The 23,747-nt window shown below is 44.2% G+C and overlaps 1 protein-coding gene across 1 annotated transcript; it reads right to left on the bottom strand.

Moving 5' to 3' along the window:
- Positions 1 to 2,489: 2,489 nt before the first annotated feature.
- LOC147445473 (uncharacterized) lies at positions 2,490 to 3,515 on the bottom strand. The gene has a single exon (XM_086526040.1). It carries the CDS (start codon positions 3,490 to 3,492, stop codon positions 2,881 to 2,883), a length of 612 nt encoding a protein of 203 aa, XP_086382166.1. The 5' UTR covers positions 3,493 to 3,515; the 3' UTR covers positions 2,490 to 2,880.
- Positions 3,516 to 23,747: the final 20,232 nt, after the last annotated feature.

Genomic DNA, 23,747 nt, shown 5'->3' with positions numbered 1-23,747 from the left:
TTTTTGCCACTCATGGCAGAACCATAAGAAGTGGCTGCATTGCTGTTACCACCCTTTCTTTGAGAAGCAATACAAGCCTCTTCAACTGCACGCTGTCTAGTCCCGTTTTTTCTGGAAAGTGACTCTTGCAACAGCAATGTGCATAATGCATCAAACTTGACAACTTCTGGATTTCCTTGGGTCATCAGTCTCCAAGTACTAGCGAAAGTCTGGTAGGAATCTGGTAAGGCATGAAGAACATTCTGCACAAGGGAACTATACTTCACCTACAAAAATAAGCTGCTCATTGATATCCTTGACACTAGCAACGAAAGTATCCATATCATCTTCCTCATGCATAATCTTCGTCTCCAGCTCTTTACGCAGCAAAGAAATTTTAGCCTCATTGCGGCTTGCATGAAGACCTGCTAAAATATCCTAAGCCTGTTTTGCAGATTTTGCTGAACGGATGTGAGGAACAATGGTGCGCTTCACAGACAACGCAATCAATGCATGAGCCTGCGCATCCTTAACATCCCAACGATCTTGTTCTTCCGTAGGCAAAACAACTCTAACAGCTGCAATCCTTGCAGCAAGACCTGCAACATCCTCAACATCGCCTACATCCTCAGAACCAGGACGTACGTCAATGCCCTGCACAATGTTCCAGACACCCTTTGACACAAGAACATGTTGCATCATATAAGCCCACATAGGGTAGTTGTCCCCATCCAACCTATCCTCAGCAGCAAACATCCTGAACACATCTGTGTTGTTGTTGTCAGCCATGGTAAATGTTGCACCTGATGTGAAAACTGCCCGAAAATAGGAGTAACGGAGCGGGAACAACATGTGCTATATAACACAAACCGTAGAAGACTATAAGGCACCTGTTATGCAGAAAACGACACTGACAGAAATTCTACACAAAATGATGAAATAGCCAGTGCAGTACTGCCTGTAGTGGAAACGGAGGCCGAAATGAGCCCAAATCAAAATTCTGAGCAGACCTGCGAACACGAGCTGTCCCAAAATATTTGTTGACCTGCGAACGCTTGCCAAAGCTCACTGAAATCGGAGAAAGTGAGCAGGCGTGTGCTGGAGCAGCTGGCGACTAAGCACGAGAGGACGTGACCTGCTCTGATACCAATTGTTGGAATTAGGGTTGCAGAGAAACACACACAGCTTGGAGAAGATGAAGGAAGCTCAAGGCACACAATAGAGAGTGTGTAACTTAGTGTGCAATGGAAAGATAGATAGCCCTAGAGTGACGGGCGTATATACAATGCACGGGGGAAAAAACCTCCTAAAGAGGGAAAAAATGCCCCGGCGGTCCTACTGTGTTCACACACATCACTACCACATGTACATGGTAACAGCTGAGGCTAGGGACACTAGGTGTGTTTTTCAGGCATAATTTGGTGCATGTAGCTTCCATCTTCATTGCACCAAGGAACGCAAGAATTGTATTGTACAAAAGTCTCCTTCGATGGGAGAAGCTATAATACAAAGCCTTTATGGAGGGGGGACCGGCTTAATTTAAATCCAGTCTTCCATTGTTGTCAATTGTTCTATTTCACTTTCTTTTCAAGTATTGTCAATGTCAAATTAGCTACGTGTAAGTCGCTATGTTGCTTTCTCAAATTAAGTACTCTCTCTATGCTCATTAGGAACTTGTTCTTAATGAAATGCTCACTACGTTATCAATTTTTGCTACACACAGGTTACTAGTGCATTAAATGTTACATTACCAAATTGTTGTAATGTGTTGCTATGTCTATGCAAAATCTTCACTATTAATGTCAAAAACTTGGAGCAATTGCAAATGAGTGGATACGAGAGAATTAGGGGTGGGTAATATACAATGTTGAAACCCACTTTCTACTTTGCAAGCTTCATTAAGAATATGTGTTGAGGTTTTTTAAAGCACTCTTGCAAGGATAATGAAGGTTTTCTTCATGCCAAAAGTATAGCCTTAGCTTGCTCTATACTTTAGAGTTGCACTTTAATGGAGACAAAAGTTGTCTCTCTACTATAGAGTTGTGCTTTGCTGGAGATGATTTGCATAGAGGTGAATCAGTGTTACTATTGTTGCATTCCCAACTCAAAGGGCATTGTCTTTAAAACTAAGAAACTTGATAAGACATGGAGCTACCATGGGAGCTACAGATTGCAACACCTATATCAAAGGACTCCTCTCTATCTCCCTTTTCCTTATTTCTCTCTATCTATTCATGAGTAATGTGATTAGTTTTCAACATGCTTGAAATTTCTCTCTTAAGGGAAGTATCTTTGGCAAACTGTCCTAGCTATCTTTCACATGAGTTTAGCTATCTACTAGAGAGATGTGGACAAGGCTGAAAGGAAAAGGGATAGCTTCTCTTTAGCTACTTCGTGTAGAAATTTCTCCATGACTATTCTTGCTACCGACGTAGACAGCACTGCCGTTGGCGGGAGTCTCGCTTGTAATATGATAATATGTGAATATAGCGGCTTATAATAAAAAAATGCAACATCACATCACACCAGCTATTTAGACAGAGCACATGCTTTTAGTGCCTTACATAGCAATGGCATGGAAGACAAAGCACATCTACAACGATAGCAAATCCATGGCATTATATGGTTGACCTTCGGGGCTTTAAAAATGATCACCTCCAGAGTCCAGGATTGAACTACAAGATGAGTGTAGACAATGAGTCATGGTTCCAAATGGCCTAGATTACAAGATCTACATTGTTTTGAATGACGACACACAGTACTAGTACACCCTAATCTAGTTGTTCACATGGCCCATAGTCTCCCTTCACATGGCGTTTGCGCCCGCGCCCTATGAGGAATTGATGCTTTCAGCCATTGCAGCAAGTCGACCACACAAAGCAACTGAGGAGCATGGATATCTCACGACCCAGCGGCGTGCTCGTTTACAGTTTCTAACTTCGGCATCCACGACTTCGACCTGCACATCACCTGCCTGCGGCCCGCCGCAGCGCCCTCCAGCCGTAATTTATAAAACGGCCGCCCCCTCAATTTTATTACAGAGCTCTCAGCCATTGAACCAAGCTGCATATAAGCATCCGAAGCTGGTGATGCAGGAAATGGGGCTACTTTGCTCTGAGAAAATATATTGGCGCCGCCTTGCTTCCCATGACACTTCCATGCGGCCTCCAACTCTGCAAAGCCAGCCAGCTCCTCCGTTGAGAAGCGTGTGTTTAGCCTATCCATAGGAAGCAGCAAATACAATTCTGCAGCTTGCAACTCTTCGTCGGCAGGCACAGCGCAGATGCGCCGACCGCAATTAGGGCTGGCGCTTGGCGCACTCGAAAAGGGGCACAGAAATTGCGCAGGGAATTCCATCATGGCCTCTGCGGCAGTGAGGCGGCCTCGCAGCTGGGATAGGGCGCCGGTCTCCCAGTGGAGGAGATTGATGGCGCTTATACACTGAGACTCTGCAGCATATTGCAGGCGATTAATGGAAGCAGAAGGGGACATGCAAGAAAAGTGATTGCCCATATTGCCAAGTAATTTGATTGTAGGAGCAAATTAGGTTATAAATTCGTACCGATCGCAGAGGATGGAGACCGGGTACCGCTTCATTATAGAGGAGCCAAGTTCACCGTTCAAGCCTCAAGGCCGCGTTCCCGGCTGTTAAGGTTTCCACGCGGATCTATCACATCATGCAGTCAAAGCTGCCAGCAGGAGGAGTTTTCCGAACAAATGTCAAACCTGCCTTTCCCTCAACATCAGACGTTCGGACCAGGCACGCCCCCAGTGCCCACCCACCTTCCCTCCCTCCCTCCCTCCCTCCCTCCGGGATGGGTGGGCCCACCCGTTAAGTGCCATGGGGAAACTGTAGGATCAATGGTTCCGAGTGAAAAGCGAAAAGACGATCAATCTGGACCACCGATATGCGAAAACTAAACTCGGAATCTCAAGTTTGGATTTTCAAAACTAATCTCAAGAGGCCAGCCACATGGGGCCCTAATCTCGGGATACCACCGTCACCACTAGCCAGAGAAGCAACGGTCTTAACCATCAAGCCCGCGTGCGCTTTTTTGAAATATATGTGATTCTCCATAAACTTAAAGTTAAAACAATAGATCTCGATATAGAAACTAATCTCAACACAAGAGCCCTTGATCTCATGGTTGGGGCACTTAAAGGTGAGGGTGGACGCACACAATTTACACACTTGCATGTCCACTTTCAAATAAATAATAAGGCATGTTTTGGGGTGGGCGGCATGTTTTACAAACTTGCCTGTCCTCTTTCAAATAAATAATAAGGTTGGGTTCAAGTCTCTTGCCGCCTCGTCTGAACGTTGTTGCTGGAGAAGAAAGAGCAAAAAAGAGAGAAAGGTTGAGAAAGGCCAGCAGCTCTTTCGCCGGGGGGGGGGGGGGGCGGCCACAGAGGAAGACAGCCTTAGTTGGAACAACGAACCAGCTCTTGCCATGCATCTTTGACGCCGTGTGCATAGATTTGAATCTCTGTTGACATTTTAAAAACTTAAGCTAAGGTATAAAAGCCAAGTTTTGTAAACAAACCCTTATGAAGTTTTTGAATAATAAGCGCACATAGTAAAGTCTTTGAGTTTTGTATACTCTACTACAACCTTCTCTTGCTCCTTGTGTTCACAGGTGAAAGCTCTACACGACATTGTAAGTGTTTGCAATGATTCTATGATTTTTTAAAATAGATAATCCTCTTCTTAATCTAATCATAACTTAAGTTTTAAGCATCCAAATTGAAATTTATGCATATGAGAGGATATTCCTAAGCCACTGAGTGCATTTCGACCCAAAATAGACTAGGTCAAAATAGCCTTGTAGATATAAACATTTTGAAATGCAAATTTGAGGCCCTATGCATATGTATTTAGGCTTTTTCTACCTTACCTATGAGTTTGGTATACGTATTCATGGTTTATGTGGTAATGATTTTGATTGTGGAAGCCAATGTGGCTCTAATTGGAGGTTTTCTTTGGGATATGGTTGTACTGTCAATTTTTTTGCAGCCATGTTATGTGCTAAAGTGGTTTTTGCAGGATGGATATGCATCATCATGAGTTGGGTAGAGTGCTCACCCATGTGATAGGATTGGTTTATACTTTATGGTCTTAGATTGGATAATGAAGTGGTTTTGATGATTTATGATGGATGTGTAAGGGTAGAGACGCTATACAGTATGACTGCTTGGAAAATATTGTTTGTGCATATGAAAAATGCTATTGTGATTGGATTCATATGTTATGTTTCGCAGACAGTGTCGCTACGAGGTTATGATTACCTACATTGCTTAGCCTTGATGAAAGGGTCGATGACTAGGGCTTTGCTAGATCATGGGTGTTGCTTAGATCTTCTTTTTTGTCAGGCTCATCTACACGGTTAGTGCGTCGGGGGTTGAATAACCTACACGGCTAACGCATCGGGGATCTTACCTTGGATTTTTCTAAACACTTCGATGCCAAGCATCTAAACTAGTATTCTTGGTGTTGATTTGCTAGTATTTGGAATCCTTTCAAAAATTGATTTCATGGAGGGAGGTGAAGCGGCCTCAGCTTATGTTTGGCTCAGGTAAGTTGAAGGTGTTCACGCTCGCTCTCGACAAAGTGAAATTCTCTCTGCTCGTAGTAGAGCGGAAGTGGATGGGTGAACCGGTCGATCCCTACATAGGCTTTGGAGCTCTGCTACTCACTTATATCTTTGATGTTATGATGTTCCCAAATTTTATTATTGCATTAATTCATGGTTGCTTGTTTCATTTAGATGGGGCATTAAAATATTCTCTTGTGTCATTCTCTAGTGTCTATGTGCACTCTATTAGACAGCCCGCAGCCTAAGCCTAAGCTTGCGCCATCTCCTCTCCCCGGGTGCAGGGCCCGAGGGGGAGGGTTAGTGCCTCAGCCCTGCCCGTCCTTACTCCTCAGTTCATGGTCACGCGTCACTGTCGACCTCTTCCACTGCTCGCTGCTGCCCAGCCACACAACAGGTCCCGAGCTGTGAGCGCGACAGAGCCCCGCCAAGGTCTGCTCGCTATCTTCCAGCCAGAGCACGGGCCTCCCATCTTTGTTGTGAACGAGATAGAGTCTCCCTCGTGCCACTGTTCCAGCAACCCCATTTGTGCTACATTGTCCAAGGTATGTCTGCAGAACCAGACAAACTAAGTAGTAACTCAAATTTTTTGACAGCGCGATGACCCCGCCCGAGCTTTGCCACCGTCCTTGCAGCACCGAGCAAAGCAGATCGCATCCGGAAACTCCAGGCAACCTTTGACAGGGTGATGGAAGAAAACCGTGACCTCAAAGCACGTCTTAGTGTGCTTGAGGGGCGTTTCGACACCATGGTTGGGGGCTCGCCACTAGCAAAGTGAAGGAAGTTGAGGCCAAGGTTACCCAAGCTCACACAGTGGCATTGACCAAGGTTGAAACCTGTGTGAAGGCAGAGCTCCGAGAACGACACCTTAAAGAAGCAAACACATTGAAGGTCCGCATTGGGGGCCTACCCCAAGCATGGGACAAGTGTGAAGACGATTTCTCTGAACGCATCAACTTCCTCAATGAAACCCTCAAGCCAATCCATGTGGACTACGACATGATCGAAAGCATCACCAACAAGCTCAACCACAAAAATACACCAAGCGGACATTCCATCCTCGAGTTTGAGAACAAAGAAGGACGACTCCGGCTACTCCAACAATCGCGCCTCCTCAAAGGAACCTGCTTTTGGATTTCCGAGGAGCTCACCACGACACAACTAAAACACATGTTACCATATACATGTGGTAGTGATGTGTGTGAACACACTAGGACCGCCGGGGCATTTTTTCCCTTAGGAGGTTTTTTCCCCCGTGCATTGTATATACGCCCATCACTCTAGGGCTATCTATCTTTCCATTGCACACCAAGTAATACAATCTCTATTGTGTTCCTTGAGCTTCCTTCGTCTTCTCCAAGCTGTGTGTGTTTCTCTACAAGCCTAATTCCAACAATTGGTATCAGAGCAGGTCACGTCCTCCCGTGCTTAGTAGCCAGCTGCTCCAGCACATGCCTGCTCACTTTCTCCGATTTCAGTGAGCTTTGGCAAGCATTCGCAGGTCGACAAATATTTTGGAAGAGCTTGCGTTCGTAGGTCTGCTCAGAATTTTGATTTGGGCTCATTTCGACCTCCGTTTCCACTACACGCAGTACTGCACTGGCTATTTCATCATTTTGTGTAGAATTTCTATCAATGCCGTTTTCTGCATAACAGGTGCCTTATAGTCTTCTACGGTTTGTGCTATATAGCACAGGTTGTTCCCGCTCCGTTTCTCCTATTTTCGGGCAGTTTTCACATCAGGTGCAACATTTACCATGGCTGACAACAACAACACAGATGTGTTCAAGATGTTTGCTGCTGAGGACAGGTTGGATGGGGACAACTACCCTATGTGGGCTTATATGATGCAACATGTTCTTGTGTCAAAAGGTGTCTGGAACATTGTGCAGGGCATTGATGTACGTCCTGGTTCTGAGGATGTAGGCGATGTTGAGGATGTTGCAGGTCTTGCTGCAAGGATTGCAGCTATTAGAGTTGTTTTGCCTACGACAGAACAAGCTCGTTGGGATGTTAAGGATGCGCAGGCTCATGCATTCATTGCGTTGTCTGTGAAGCGCACCATTGTTCCTCACATCCGTTCAGCAAAATCTGCAAAACAGGCTTGGGATATTTTAGCAAGTCTTTATGCAAGCCACAATGAGACTAAAATTTTCTTTGCTGCGTAAAGAGCTGGAGTCGAAGATTATGCATGAGGAAGATGATATGGACACTTTCCTTGCTAGTGTCAAGGATATCAATGAGCAACTTATTTCTGCAGGTGAAGTCATTTCAAACAGTTCCCTTGTGTAGACTGTTCTTGATGCCTTACCAGATTCCTACCAGACTTTTGCTAGTACTTGGAGAATGGTGACCCAAGGAAATCCTGAAGTTGTCAAGTTTGATGCATTATGCACATTGCTGTTGCAAGAGTCACTTTCTAGAGAAAACAGGACTAGGCAGCGTGTAGTTGAACAGGCTTTTATTGCTTCTCAAAGAAAGGGTGGTAACAGTAATGCAGCCACTTCTTATGGTTCTGCTGTGAGTGGAAAAAATTATGTTCCTAATGCTTCTGCTAGCAGCACTTCGTCTGGCAATTCTGGTGATAAGGGCAAAAATAAGATGCGTTGCCATTATTGTAAAGCTAATGATCACTTGATCAAGTCGTGTCCTAAGTTGAAGGCCAAAGAGGATAAGAAGAAAGAGGGTGGTTCCACTGCAAATGCTGGTTCCACTATAAATGTAGCCATTGTTGAGTCTTCTGCCAAAGGAGACCGTGTTGCTGATGTTGATGCAGAATGGGCGTTTAGCGCAAAGTGCACTTACAATCCTGCTGTCTATGATGCATGCTTGTCAGTTGCTGCAGATTCACATGTGTGGTATTTCGACAGTGGTGCTACAAAGCACATTACCTCACATCGTGAATTGTTTACCTCTCTTGAGTCTGTCCCTCATGGGAATTTTGTCACTTGTGCCAACAATGCCTCTTATCCAGTTCAGGGAGTTGGAAAGATTGTGCTTATTGCTGCTAATGGTAGTTCTTTCACAGTTGTTGATGCACTTTATGTACCTGGGATCAAGAAGAATCTCTTGTCTGTATCCGCACTTGCTAGACTTGGACTTGTAGTCAAATTTGTGGATGACAGATGTACAGTTCATGATCTCAGTTTTGGTGATGAAATTGTTGCATCTGGGCTTTTGTGCCATCGGCTATATAAGCTCACTTTGTATGAAAAGTGTGGACAAAATTTTGCAAATGCTTTTGCAGATTCAAGGGCTATTTCAGATGCAAAACTTTGGCATGCACGTTTTGGTCATCTGAGTTTTGCCAGTTTGCTGCGTTTGCAGAAATCTGATATGGTTGCTTCTTTGCCGCCTCTTGAAGGCTGTATTTTGGGTAAGATGCAGCGTTCTAAATTTCCAAAGGATGGTTCAGTTCGGGCGACATGCAGGTTGCAGCTTGTGCATAGTGTTGTTTGTGGGCCCATGCAAACTCCGTCCTTGGGCAATTACCTGTACTTCGTGACTTTCATTGATGATTACTCCAGGCATGCATGGGTATTTCCGCTTAAAGCGAAGTCCGAATTTGTTATGTGCTTCAAATTTTTTTTGGCTATGGCTGAAAATGTCTCGAAATGTACTCTGGGAACCCTCCGTTCCGATCGAGGGGGGGAGTATATGTCTCATGAATTTAATGCATTTCTGGCTAGTCGTGGGATAAAACTCCAATGTACAGTGCCTTATACACCTCAGCAAAATGGTGTTCCTGAGAGGAAGAACAGGTCACTGACGGAAATGGAACGATGTATGGTCAAAAGTCAAGCTTTATCGCATTCTTTTTGGCTTGAGGCCATCATGTGTGCCACTTATGTACTTAACAGGTGTCCTACGAAAGCTTGGCAGTCTATTACTCCATATGAAGCATGGCATGATAGAAAGCCTTCTATTGAGCACATGCGTGTTTTTGGCTATTCGGCATATGCTTTAGTGCCACAAGTGCAGCGCAAAAAATTGGATGATAAGGCTGTCAAATGTATTTTTGTTGTTTATAGTGCTGAAAGCAAAGGTTACAGGTTGTATCATCCGCAAACAGAACGTATTCTGGTTTCTTGGGATGTAGTGTTTGTGGAAGATTCTGTTCAGCCCTTGCTGTCATGTAGTAGAGACAGTAATGTAACCTCACAGGACATTTATGACACTTTGTTGCCTCTTTTCAGTGGTGGAAATACGAATGTAAGTTCCAATGAGGCAAATGTATAGCCTATGGGGGTTTATGAAAATGTTTTAGATCAGCCTATTACTGATGCAGATGTACATGATGTACTTGATGAGGAAAGGGCTGAAAATGAGCAGGTTGGAGGTATGCCAAAATGGCTTGGTGCACACTTTGCATGACAGTAAATTTGATGCACCTTTGTCTAGTCGTACTCTTTCAGGATCTCGCCATGCATCTTATGCATCAGATTGCTATGCTTTGGCTGTGTTAGTTTACATGATTTTCAGGAGCCTCTGTCTTTTGATGAAGCACAAAATTCAGAAAATTGGATGGCTGCCATGCAATCAGAATATGATGCACTTATAGAGAATGACACATGGAGTTTATGATTTGCCTCCTGGCAAAAAGGCCATTGGTACGAAGTGGGTTTACAAGCTGAAACGCAAACTGGATGGTGAGATCGATCCTCATAAGGCTCGACTTGTTGCAAAGGGTTATGCACAGCAAAAAGGCATAGATTATGAAGAGACTTTTGCTCCCACTTGTCATATGACTACTGTGCGTTTTCTATGTGCATTGGCAGCTCATTTTGGTTGGGATGTACATCAATCAGACATTGTTACTGCTTTCTTAAATGGTGACATATTTGAGGAAGTTTATGTAGCGCAGCCTCGCGGTTTTGTCATAAAAAGACAAGAGGACAAAGTGTGGAAATGTAACAAGGCTTTGCATGGGTTGAAGCAATCTCCTCGTGCTTGGTATGAGAAAGCTGACACTCATTTGGTCAAACAAGGCTTTCGTAACAGTCCAACAGAAAGCACATTGTATGTAAGGCGTGAGGGTGATGTACTTCTCATTGTGGTTCTTTATGTTGATGATTTGCTGATCACAGGACCAAATGAGAGACATATTGCTGAATTTAAGGCTGATTTGCTACTTTCAAGATGAAAGATTTGGGGCTGTTGCATCATTACTTGGGTATACAGTTTAAGCAGTGTGATGGTGGTATTTCCTTGTGTCAGAAAAGTTACATAGAGACATTGCTATGTAAGTTTGGACTTGAGGATTGCAAACCTATTGCCACTCCCATGGAAACAGGTTTGAAGTTGAGTCTACATGATGCTGGTGATCCTGCTGATGTCACTCTTTACCAAACTGTTGTTGGCTGCCTCATTTATGTATGCAACACGAGGCCAGATATTCATTTTGCAGTCTCATAGGTCAACAGATTTATGCATAGCCCAGGGCCTAAGTATTGGCACGCTGTCAAGAGGATTTTCCGCTACCTTAGTGGCACTTTACATCTTGGCTTGTTTTATCCCAAGGGGGGATCATTGCTGCCAGACTTACATGCTTTTTCAGACTCAGATTGGGCTGGTTGTTTTGACACGCGAGTGTCCACAAGTGGTTTTTGTTTCATGCTTGGCAGTTCATGTATATCATGGTTGAGCAAGAAGCAACCTACTGTGGCCACTTCGAGTTGTGAGGCTGAGTACAGGGCAGTCTTCATAGCTACGGTTGAGTGTGTATGGCTCAGACGCCTTATGGCTGATTTGGGTGTTGGACAGAACACTGCCAACACTATCTACACTGACAGTCAGAGCGCATTGGTAGTTGCGAGGAACCTAGTTTTTCATGCTCACACAAAGCACATTGAGGTGCATTACCACTATGTTCGGGAGAGGCTCTGAGCAGGAGAGATCATCTTGGGTTATGTGCCAACACAGGACAACCTTGCAGATCTTTTCACAAAGGCGTTGTCTCGTGAGAAGCTTGAAGCTTTCCGCAAAGCTTTGGGCTTACTCCCCTTTGTGGACTGATCCTGTCCTCAGGGCATGGCACTTCCCTTTACTCATGTGCCAGCTCTCGTTCACCGCATCACTCCAGGGGGGATTTGTTACCATATACATGTGGTAGTGATGTGTGTGAACACACTAGGACCGCCGGGGCATCTTTTCCCTCTTTAGGAGGTTTTTCCCCCCGTGCATTGTATATACGCTCATCACTCTAGAGAGAGATATGAGACTCGCCGCATCACAGGTCTCCTCATCCTTCACCAACATTGCCTGCTCCACAGACAGCTCATCTTGCTCCACCATCATTAACCTGGCATGATATAATTTAAGACGCAATCCATTTACCCTTGACTTATGTAGAATCCCATCCAGGTTAGCCAACTGATATGTACCATTTGGAAAACACTCCACTACCTTGAAAGGGCCTTCCCACTTAATCTGAAACTTCTTTTGGAAGGTGTTTTCCAGCTTACTGTTGTAACGCAAAACTAAGTCATGCTTCTTGATACCCTTACTTTTGACCTTTTCATTTATCTTTGCCAAAGACTTATCCTGCATCTTCCCATAATGCTCCAATGCACTCATCCTATCCAACTGAACCTCTTGTAACTGTAAGAGCCTCTCTTTGAATGTATTACTAGATGGCCCAAGTAGCTTCTCTAGCATCTTTACTGCAGGCAACTCTACCTCCACAGGCAATAGTGCTTCCTTTCCATATACCAAATGAAATGGAGTAAACCCTGTACCTGTCTTCACCGAAGTATGGTAAGCCCATAATGCACTAGGCAATTGCAAATCCCAATTCTTTCCTTGGTGCTCTGTCACTTTCGAAAGAATCTGTACCAACACACCGTTGAATCTTTCATTTAAGCCATTACACTGTGGGTAATAAGGAGTGGTATGCTGGTGCCTAATCTTCATCTTTGCGCATAAGAAGTCTAGCAGTTTAGCTCTAAATCCTGGCCCCTTATCTGAAAGTAGCTCTAATGGCACCCCAAACTTGCAACATATTTCATCATACACAAATTTTGCCACATCCTTTGCAGTGATCTATTTTACTGCTATAGCCTCTGCCCATCTAGAGAGATAGTCCACTGCCGTCAAAATATAGCTTTTGCCCCTACTTGTGATAGGTAACGGGCCTATTACATCAATCCCCCACTTTTCAAACACATCAAATGCCATAATGGCTTTTTGTAGCTCTGGGTTCAACACTCTCTTCCCAAATGCTTGATACCTATTTCAAGACCTACACCAATGGTGAACATCCTTATGCAAACTAGGCCATACATACCCCTCTTGCAATATCTTATGCAAGGTGATCTTTAGAGAAAACTGGCCACCACATGCGCCTTCATGATTCTCTTCCAACACTCTGTAAAGCTCTTCCCGCCAAGGTACACGTCTCAACACGAGATCAGCCCCTTTCATGTATAAGACATCACCAATCAATTTGTACCTGTATGCTCTACGCACAAAGCCATACTTCTTAGACTTTTGAATCTCCTTTGGAATGATTCCTGTTAGCAAAAACTCCTCTTCTTGAGCCAAAATTTCCCGGCCATGATAAAGAGGTAAAGTGGTCCTCAACACAAATAGCTCCCCAATCATGCCTTGAGCTGCTTCATGTGCCTCTCCATTTAGAGAACGTTCAATGTGTCTGATGATCCATGCTTCGAAATTTTTTAACAGTCCTTTAATTCTGAAGCACATTTCCTTCAATGAGGTGTTCTTGCTCTTCCACACACCCAGCACTTGCTTCACCACTAACAAGGCATCACCTTTTATGCTCAACCTTCGAACCCCATGCTTCAAACAAATGTGTAATACACCTTCCAAAGTAGAATATTCAGCCTCATTGTTACTATGAGCATCCAATTTGAACCCTCTCTTGAATACTAGCTTCCCCTCTGGATCATAAAGTGCTATACCCCCTGAAGCTGCATCATGGCTCTTTCTGTATGAACCATCAAAGAAAAACACATGTGCATTGCTGATCTATGGAACTTCTTCAACTACCTTTCTCACCACCTCTTCCTTAACAATAAGGGGATTCTCCTTGTAGGTCAACAAATCAGATAGGGTAGCCCTTGTACTATCTTCCACTAGAAAGGAGAACTCAAATTCTTGCACCTCAATTACCCATTTCTTGACCATATTTGACATGTTAGTGCCATTAATTAACTGTGGCAAAAAGGCATAACTCGTCAAGAAAACAAAAGGTCGTGGTAGCAAGTAATGACGAAATCGTCGACAAGAAAATATTACACTGGCCATCACTAGCTCTACTTCCGATAACTTTCTCTCTGCTACCAACTTCACTCGGCTTGCACAATACACTGGCCTCATATAATGGCTGCCCTTCCCCTTTTGCAATAGCATGGATCCAATGGAATCATCCCCTAATGATGGATTTACATAAAACACTTTCTCCCAATCAGGAGCCTGCATGGCTAACAACCCCCCTAACACCTCTTTCACCTCTTGAAACACTTCTTCACACTTGTCATCCCATTGCAATGGATCATGCTTTGCCACTTGCTGTAATGGATAAAGAAGCTGCGAAGACAATGGAATAAACCGTGCCATGTACTTCACTTTGTGTATAAAATTTGCCAATTGCGTCGTACTCGTAGGTGATGGAAGAAGAATAATAGACTTAACCTTATCTGGATCAGCCTCAATGCCATTTTCTGACACCATATGGCCCAATAACTTCACCCTTGGCTGTGCTAGATGACATTTCTTTGGATTTCGTTGTCCTCCACATTCGTCATATCGAGCCAATACCATCTGCAGCTTCTCATGGTGTTCAGCCCTACTGCTATAAACACAGAAGTCATCCATAAAATCTTTAACACAACTACCAATGAATGGTTCCAACACCCAATTTGCTCTCTCTTGATAGAAGGAAGGTCCATTTGACAACCCAAATGGCAATACTGTGTAGCAATAGCAGCCCCATGGCGTAATAAAAGTGGTCTTTGTGCGGTCTTTAAGAGCAATCTTCAATTGAAAATAACCTGAAAAACCATCACACACACTGTACCTCTCATAACCTGCCACTGAATCCAAGATCTGTTCGATGAATGGAAGAGGATATGGGTTCTTCTTAGTGTCTGCATTTAAGGGTTTAAAATCTACACAAATCCTCCACTTCCCATCCTTCTTTGGACTGACTACAACTGAACTCATCCATTTGTGGTCTCCACAGGGACTATGAACCCTGCCTTCAACAACTTGTCCACCTCTTCTCGCAAGGCTTCCATTTGCTCTTGACCCATCCTTCTTAGCCTTTGCCGCACTGGCTTAGCACCTTCTTTCAGCTCTATATGCATCTCTTCGCCCTTGAACCCTCTGATCTCTTCATATGAAGTAATGAACAAATCAGGAAAACTAGCCAACATGTGCAAATATATATCCTTCTCCATAGATGAGAGGTCTCCACTGATCATTTGTGTCATCAATTCCTGCTTCTTTGACAACTCAACCTTGGTTTGAATCAGCCCTTCAATCACTTCATAAGGCCCTTCACTTTCATCTTCAACCTCATTCGCAAATGCAACTAAACCAAACTCTTGGATTTCTTTTTCCATCAAAAGAAATGCAACATCAGCATCCTCATCACTGCTGGTAGTGCTATCACTGTCCTCCTCTGTCACCGTGGAAGAGTCTTTATCACTAGACTCATCCTCATCTTCATAAAGCTCCTCTAATTGTTTCCTTGTGTCCATATTATAAAGCTTCTTGGTACCTGTCTTTCCATAGAGGCTAATTGTACCATGTCGCCAATCTTGAACAGCTCCCACTGCACGTAACCATGGTCTGCCCAGTATAATAGGATATGCTCCCAACCCTGCTGGCATCACATGAAAATCAACCACTGCCTTTGCATCATATGCCTCCACTTCTAAGCTCTTTACAACACCCAAGCATTTTACTTTTTGATGGTTTTCCAATCTAATCCGGAAACCTGACACCCCAGCCATTTTGAGACCCATCTTCTCAACGCATGAGTGTGTTATGACGCATATTTGGGCTCCACCATCCACATAACCTTGTCCCAAATTTTTCCTTTTATGCCACACATCTACTATTGGACAAATGTCTGGTAGCTCATCCATTGCCAACACCTTTACTGAACCTTTCTCTGGCTCTTTCTCCATTGGGTTAACCATCCTCTTCCACTGTCGCTTTAGCTTAGGCACCATCTCTATAAGATGTCCAAAAGTAACATCTGCCTTCCTACTCGTCAGATCCTCCTTCAAGTCATAGCTTAATTGCCCATCCCCTAGTGGAAAATCTGAAACATGAAACTTTCGACGAGCTCTCCTTTTCCTTTTGGCCTTCACATCCTCGCCTTCATGGATCTTTCCTTTCTTCTTACTAGGACCTGGGGCACTTCTTCCTTCCTTATCCTCTGTGGTCCTCTTCCCAATAGGCATCACTAATGTATCCTCTAGCTTTGATGCCTTCTCCAAGGTGACTACACTTAGCACTTTTGTCTTTCCCTTTTCCTCTTGGGTTAATCCACTGGTTCCTTCATCTCCCTTAATTTTGATGCCATAATCATTTGACCTAGTTAACACTTGTCTTGGCAATGGATACATGTCTCCCCCCATCCTTGGTGGCTTATCACATTGTGGGCTGATGTGACCCAACTCTCCACAATTATAACATGTGGGCGTCTGCCTCCAAAACCTACCATTGCTTTGTCCAACACCACTCCTAGGACTTTCTTCACCTCCTGGCTGATTTGCAAACCTCCCTCGACCTCGATTATTTCCCACTTGACCTAGCATGTTTAGGCTGAGATTCTTCATCAAATCTACCACTTACCTCATGTCTTGCCTTAGCCCATCATCCTGCACCGATGTAGTGACCACTGCTGGCATAACCTGAGTAGTAACAGGAACCATTGGTTCATGATGAACCCCTAACATGCGACCTTGTAAAGACTCTATAGGCTGAAATTCAGACCTCATGGGCAAAGACTCCACCCCTAACTAGCTCATTTTCCTTAACTTCCACTCTTTGTTCCTTGCTACCTCTAGTGCATCTTCATATGTCCTAGGCTTCTTTAGCTCCACTCTCCAACGTATATTCTCCCAAAGACCAGACAAGAACCTGTCCTTCTTCATCATGTCAGGCGGGGGTACCTGTGGTGCTAAGGCCTTGCACATCCGCTCCCATGCCAATGAGAACTTACGTATGTACGCATCTACTAGCTCACCTTCCTTTTGCACCAAGCCTTGTACTTCTTGCCACACTTTGTCAGGATCTTCTATCTTCACAAACTCCACTTCCAACCCATGCCTTAGATTGTCCCAACTCAATCTTACAGGTGGATCCTCTGCACGCAACTCCTCTTCAAATGTTTTGGACCAGACTCGTGCATCACTCTTCAAACAAATTTGGAGAAGACGTAACATCTGCGGAGGGTCATGAATCTGGTTGCTAATGCAGGCAACCTCCATCTTTTCCAAAATATCTTCCACATCTTCATCACTTCTTCCATGAAACTCCGGATAAGAGAAATCCATGGCTACCCAAGTTACAATGCTTTGAGAACCCCTTTGAACACATGTGCAAGAACCCAAAACTTTTGACTACCCAATCCCCAGAAACTTCAATGGAGCTCACCTTTAGATAAGGACAAACACATGCACATCAAATGAGTTTTCATAGTTGATCATCAGAATTACAACAGGAAAAGGACATTCCAAGATCTCTCGTAATCTTCTTGGCTCGAACATAAAGACTATGCGCTGCTGGAAAAAAATCTTCCTGGACACATGAACATTTATATGGATTCTTTGAGTTAAATGAAATGGATTGAATTGAGGGCCATTTTGATCATCCATTAAAGCCAACCATGAAGCTCCCAAGAAGGCACACCTGACTTAACCTCTGATTTTGCAAAAATTTCAGCAGCATAACAGCATAAATGGCTCAAAAGACCAAAAAACCAGCCATCATATTTTGGAAAAATTTTGGCAGAGTTTCCCCAGAAATAGAGCAGTAGGAACCCAAAATATAGACTGTATATGTATGCATAAACTGTCAACAATAGAACCCAAGCATCAAGTAGGACTCACTAGTACATAGCCTATGGCGAGGTCACGAAAAGGGTGCTCCAGCTACCTGTATCACCGAAAGGATCTCCACATTTGAGAATCCCCCAGCTCAATAAAAACCTCATGCTATCGACCCTCACACGAAGGCTAATGCAAATCACGTATAGTCAAGTCTCAGAAATGACTATCTTCTAGACCAAGTCTCAGAAATGGCTGGGACTGCCAAATACAACCAAGTATGGCTCCACAAATGCGTACAATGGCAGTTTCCACAAGTAACGTACAATCCAGCAGACAATGCGCTCAAATAGGCACCAAGTGATGCATACCCACAACAACTACAAGTGAAATCACTGCTAGTATATCACTGTACTCCAGCTACCTGTACATGTGTGAATCACCTGTACCTGTAACCTGTAACCTATAACCTGTAGCCCCAAATCTCGAAGCTTGAAGCTCGAAGCAAAAGGTACTCGAAGAAGATTCTCCGTGGGGGCGCCAAAAGAATGTGAGCAGGATGGAAACACACACAACGCCTCTATAATGACCCGACACACACTCTTTGGATGATACACACACACATTATGGGGCACCACTCGGCTTACACAACTAGCCTGGCCGAGACAGGAAACACACAGACGGAGTGAGAAGAGAGAGATTTCCCACTTGCCCACTCAACACTCACACATACACACTCACACACACACACACTCTCAATTCAGCTCAAAGGAGGCAAATTGATGTTGTTTAAAATCAATAAGGCTCAGCCCAACACCAATGGGGCAAATAGGTTACACAGTATTGAGGAAATACACCAAATACAACCAGAAAGTTAAACAGAGGCTTCACTCACCGGAGAAGATTACACAGAAAAACATCAAAATTTTTGTGAGAAATTTGGCAAAATGGACAGCGCCATTGCATCCGGAACGCCCAAAAACCCCACCCTACAATGTCACAGTGCTCAAATCCGACCTCGGATGAGCAGTTTAGGGCCAAAAAATGCTCCAAAAACAGCAAAAACACAGTTGCGGCTGTTCCTCCTCCCTTCTCCACGTTTTTTATGGTCTTCTGTAATTTTTTTCAGTTCCCACACTTAGATTTATTACTTGGGCACCCTTGGCCTTTTAGATGACCTCAAACGGACCCCGAACAGGCCAAAAACTGACCTCGCAGTGCATAGTTATCACCTTTTTGCATCATCCGCACACCTGGCACTCATTTCTTTTCAATAATGCGTCTCGCAACCACGTGAAGTGGTCCTAATGATGAAATTTCTGCATAACTCTCACAAGAAAACACCCACGTTGTGTCCGTATTCATCCACGTGCAAATATTGACCCCGTTCGGCCTCCTGACGCCACTAGATGCCATCTGACGCATCTGCTTACCTCATGTCGTCGGCCCGCGGATAGCTTTCTCGAGAATTTTTACGCTCTACCAACTCCTCCTTATTGTAGAAAAAACACACTGGTACTGGTAATAGTGAAATCACTGCACTATGTACACCGTGTCCTACCTGTACACACGTGGGCCCCACGTAACCACCTGGCTCTGGAAAATGGGCAATTCTTTATTTGATGCACCATGCATGTGTATGTACATATGCGCAATCCCTTGCTCCAAAAAACTCATGACAACGTCTATACACTTCATGCACTCTGTCAAATATTTGAAAAGGTGGTTCATTTGTACATATGTTTTGCATGGACATTAAAGCCAGAGAGTGAGTCGAAAAGAGTGATCAAAGCATTAGAGGGAGTGCTCTTAGACATTGGTTTGCATGGAGGCAATGTCAAAATCGAAGAGGACCTTAAGATGTCTCAAAGTCGATACAAGGTACCGAGGAAAGCATCGATAGGCGGAGTGAAGGCAAGAATGTTTCTTGGGTTTAGCCTCAAAGATTCAGATAGAGAAGAAAGGAGAAACCTGTTCAAAAAATGGAAACAATTACATAAAGTGGTTAAAGACAATGCTAATGGTGGGGCAATCCAGAATCAAAAGGCGAACGTGTGAAAATCACTAGACAAAATTTTCCATTACGTTGAGCAGCATTCTTGGGACCAAAGTAAGCTCACACATTTCAAGAAGCCTTGCTGGATTGGAAAAAGGCTTACCTTATAGGGTGGGGTGGGCAACATATCACACATTACATGGTGGGTTGGCATTCTATGTATACAAAACAAAATTTTAAATTTTACTCTACTGACCATTTTGTTTTATTTCAATGCAGCACATACTGTTCAACCATGGTCCATATTTTGCCAAGACATACGGCTCACTGTCAATATGGTCCACACAAGGCATGGAAAAAACCCACTACATGTCAAGAACAGGTTATTTTAAGCACACTCGACATGGGGGAGGAAAAGAAAAGGCCAATAGCCTATTAGAGTTACACCAATGGACTTATAGATTCATAGAGCAAGGCAGAAGGAACTTCTTAAGAGTTCAGAATTTACACGGTCTTTACAACACATCCGCAAAGAGAAGAAACAGATGGCTTGGGGAGCTTCAAATGCGGCGGAGCGGGAGAAGATGGACCTGAGCCCGTCGTTTTTATCCTCGTTGATGCACCTCCTTCTTCCTCACTTTGTACCTCTTCAATGTGCAAGCTCTGTAGACCAGCTCGTTCCTCTGTTGATGGCAGCATCCCCACAGGCATCAGGCGTCTTCTTTCCCTCAGAAATAGCCGCTTGTTATATGGATCTAAGCTTTCTGGGTCTTCAACCCCTGCAGCCAGAGCCTGAGTTGTGTAGGACATGAAATAGGGGGCTTTGAGTGCTTGGCACCCATACCCAATGCCAAATACGCGTAGAGCAAACTGTTTCTCAATCAGAATTAGTCTTTCTGCGTTTAGTGGGAGGGGATGCCCACCACACAATCTTGTAATAACTTTCATTGCAAACAGTGGGAACTTTGCATTGTCATCGGAGTATTCCTTATGGTATATTATGATCTACACAAGAATTGTAAAGAATTTATATGCCGTACGTGAGATGAGTGCAATTGCCAAGTACTTGAATTGTTTCTACAAACCTTTTTGTGATCGAAACGCTCGATGTAGTGAGACAACGCCGCATCCTTGCCTTGGACTCCAGTGACAAGCCCTTGTCGTGAGCCTCCCGCTCTTCTAAGGAAACTATCGTCATACACTAGCACCTGGCAGCAAAAAAAAAAGATCATGATATTTTATGACTGGCCCATCTCTAATACCATCTGAATGCATGACAAAAGTTACCATCTGATTCTCGTCCATTTTCAGCATCGACCTCCCCCACAAGTGAATAGACTGACTATTCATTACCTGATCTTTGGGTGCCACGTGCCTACCCATGTTTTCGAAGCCGAGTTGTTTTGTTGTCAATTCAAACTGCTCATCTGTTGGAAAATTGGCCTCTCCGGACTTCGCTTCATTGAACGTATCTTTGATCAGTTGAGACCCTGAAGTGAAGTGTGAGTCACGGACAGCTCTGTCAGCAATAATATGCTGGTCCACTCCATCATCGTCCATAAACCCCATGTCTGCCTCAAAAAAATTTGCAATTGCCGCTAGGTAGTAGTCCTCCTGTATATTGAGCTCATGCATGATATTTGTGAGCAGAACATAGTGGGTGTCGCCCGCCATAGCAAAGCTAGGAGCACAATTCAGAGGCAAAGTCACTTCCTTACTTTGGCTTTGTTGCTTGCACCCTATTGCTGCATCCGCAAGAGAAACAAGAGTTAAGGCCGCATCAAATGTTTCCTTTAGTACCTCTACCCGCTCTTCTTCTGGGTTGAATTGCACCTCCACATCCTCTACCTCTTCCTCCGGCGCCAATGGACAACTACCGAAAGTTTTTGATTGCAAAGTCTCTGACTCACCATCCGTCTGCAAGTATAAGTAATAGACAAACCCATGGTAGAATTCCAATAAGAGACACGTTTTGAAGTGCTTTATACACTTGTCTTGTACAAGAAGTGCATTGGAGGGACACTTTTCTAGACAGCGATTCAGTCTCCTTGAAGCACTCTTGTCAGGGTCAAGGTCAGCAGGGTGCACATATCTCATGCCATCAACTGTCATGGAATTGTCACAAGTGACTGCCTCATACTGTTACAAATTTTTTTGTAGTACTCAAAGGAGCAATCTATAATCCTCTGTATAGAAAACTCTGCATTGAACATTCCTGATAGTTCTGGTGCACGGTGATGAGCACGGGTGTTATATAAGAATGTGAATAGTTTTTCTTCACATGTATCCTTGCTCACGTCTGTCTCCAGGACTATGATCCCCATGACTGAAAGAAAAAGCAAGCCAAAACTATTTGGTGTCATAACAAAGCGAATGTTGAGCCTCGAGTACCCCTCAATGTCCTTTTTTTCTTGGTTTTGTCCCGTGCACTAATGTCATGAGAGATGATGTTAGTTGCATGAGAACCAAGCGAATAGGGCCCCTAGGAATTTTCGAAGGACCCTATTCGCTTGGTTCTGTCTCGTGTGCTAATGTCATAAGATTTGACGTTAGTTGAGTCATTACCAAGCGGGTAGGGGCCCCAAGAATCACCGAAGAGCCCTATCGACGGGTTATGTCCCGTGTGCTAAGGTCATAAGAGATGATGTTAGTTGAGTCAGAACCAAGCGAGTAGGACCCCCAAGAATTTCCAAAGGACCCTATTCGCTTGGTTCTGTCCCGTGTGCTAATGTCATAAGAGTTGACGTTAGTTGAGACAGATCCAAGCGAGTAGGGCCCCCAAGAATCTCCAAAGGGCCCTATTCGCTTGGTTCTGTCTTGTGACCTAAGCATTCGGAACAGGTGGATAAGAACAGAGCATATTATGTTATCAGTGATAGATTTATAGGCCTACTCACTCACTATGCCCAAACTGAGGCACGGTCACATAAGGAGTAATTATTCCAACCATGCATGCGTTTTAACCCTAACACAGTGGCTTCGGTGCGCACACAGTTAACAGCAGAGAGGAAGGGGAGAGGCAGGGAGAAAGAACCTGTCTCTACAATATCCAATGGCGCCGAGTTGGATGGTGATGTCAAAGGCCACCGACATCAAGAACCAGAGGGGGGCGATGGCAATGGTGACGCGGCAGCAAAGGACTCAACCTAGTGGAGGTCACTCAACGCAGGATCACGAGAGCTGGCTAATGGGAAGAGCGCAGGAAATGCAAAGCCGATGGCGATGGAGATGGCGAATGCAAGGGCGATCGGCGTCTGACTCTAAACGCAGGATCATGAGAGCTGGCCAAGGGAAAGGGCGCAGAAAAGGCAAAGGCAACGGTGATCTGTTTGTTCCACTCGGAGATGGAGATGGAGATGGCGACTGCAAGGGAGATTAGCGTCTGTCTGACCCTAAACGGTCACTCAAAAAGGCACGTGGGCTACGCTCTCAAGGACAACCAGTATTAAATGGTCTCAGATTCCCATGTAGTACGATTTACCAACCGCAATCTCGCGCATAAGTGAAATTGTCACCCTCCCCGAGGTAAGCATTCTAAGTTGAGGAATTACCTCTGCCAAACATCTCAAGTTTCAACTATTTTGACTATTTTCGCGTCCTCTACTGTGCATCATTCTAATTAACTCTACCCCCATCGACGCTACACGGTAAGAAAACTCCATCACCTCTTAGTCTCGCGCATCCTCCTTCTCTTACTCTTGATTTGCAGTGCTTCAATGACACGGAACTCTACACACAATGAAGAGGTATGCTACTTACTACCCTTCTGTGCACTTGTATTTTGTGTAGTTAGTACCAGGCGAATCAGGGAAGGTAAACCCTGTTTGTTGCACCTGTTCGCTTGGTACAGGTCATCGTCCTTGGTCAGTACCAAGCGAATAAGGTAAGGTCACTTAGTTCGAAGGCCCTATTCGCTTGGTACTGACCAAAAGAAAAGTTAAGTGATGTCTGCTAGTACAGAGGTCAATACTAAGAAAATAAGGGGAAGGTAACCCCTACTTGTTGCGGATTTAGGGTTTTCTTTTTCCAAATACGCGTTTTGATTTTATAAGAAAGAAACAAAATTATAACTGAACACCGAGTTTTGAGTTAGAAAATTATGGAGACTTTACAAAGAGTGAACTATTAATTTCCGGGGGTTTAGAGTTTGCAATA

This window comes from Adiantum capillus-veneris, chromosome 12 (genome assembly GCF_014529385.1).
Source record: "Adiantum capillus-veneris isolate H3 chromosome 12, ASM1452938v2, whole genome shotgun sequence".
Classification (NCBI taxonomy): Eukaryota; Viridiplantae; Streptophyta; class Polypodiopsida; order Polypodiales; family Pteridaceae; genus Adiantum; species Adiantum capillus-veneris.
This window is presented reverse-complemented; position numbering and strand designations above follow the sequence as displayed.

Coding starts and splice junctions, on each gene's coding strand:
- LOC147445473 (XM_086526040.1), bottom strand. CDS start 3,492: ATGGGCAATCACTTTTCTTGCATGTCCCCTTCTGCTTCCATTAATCGC.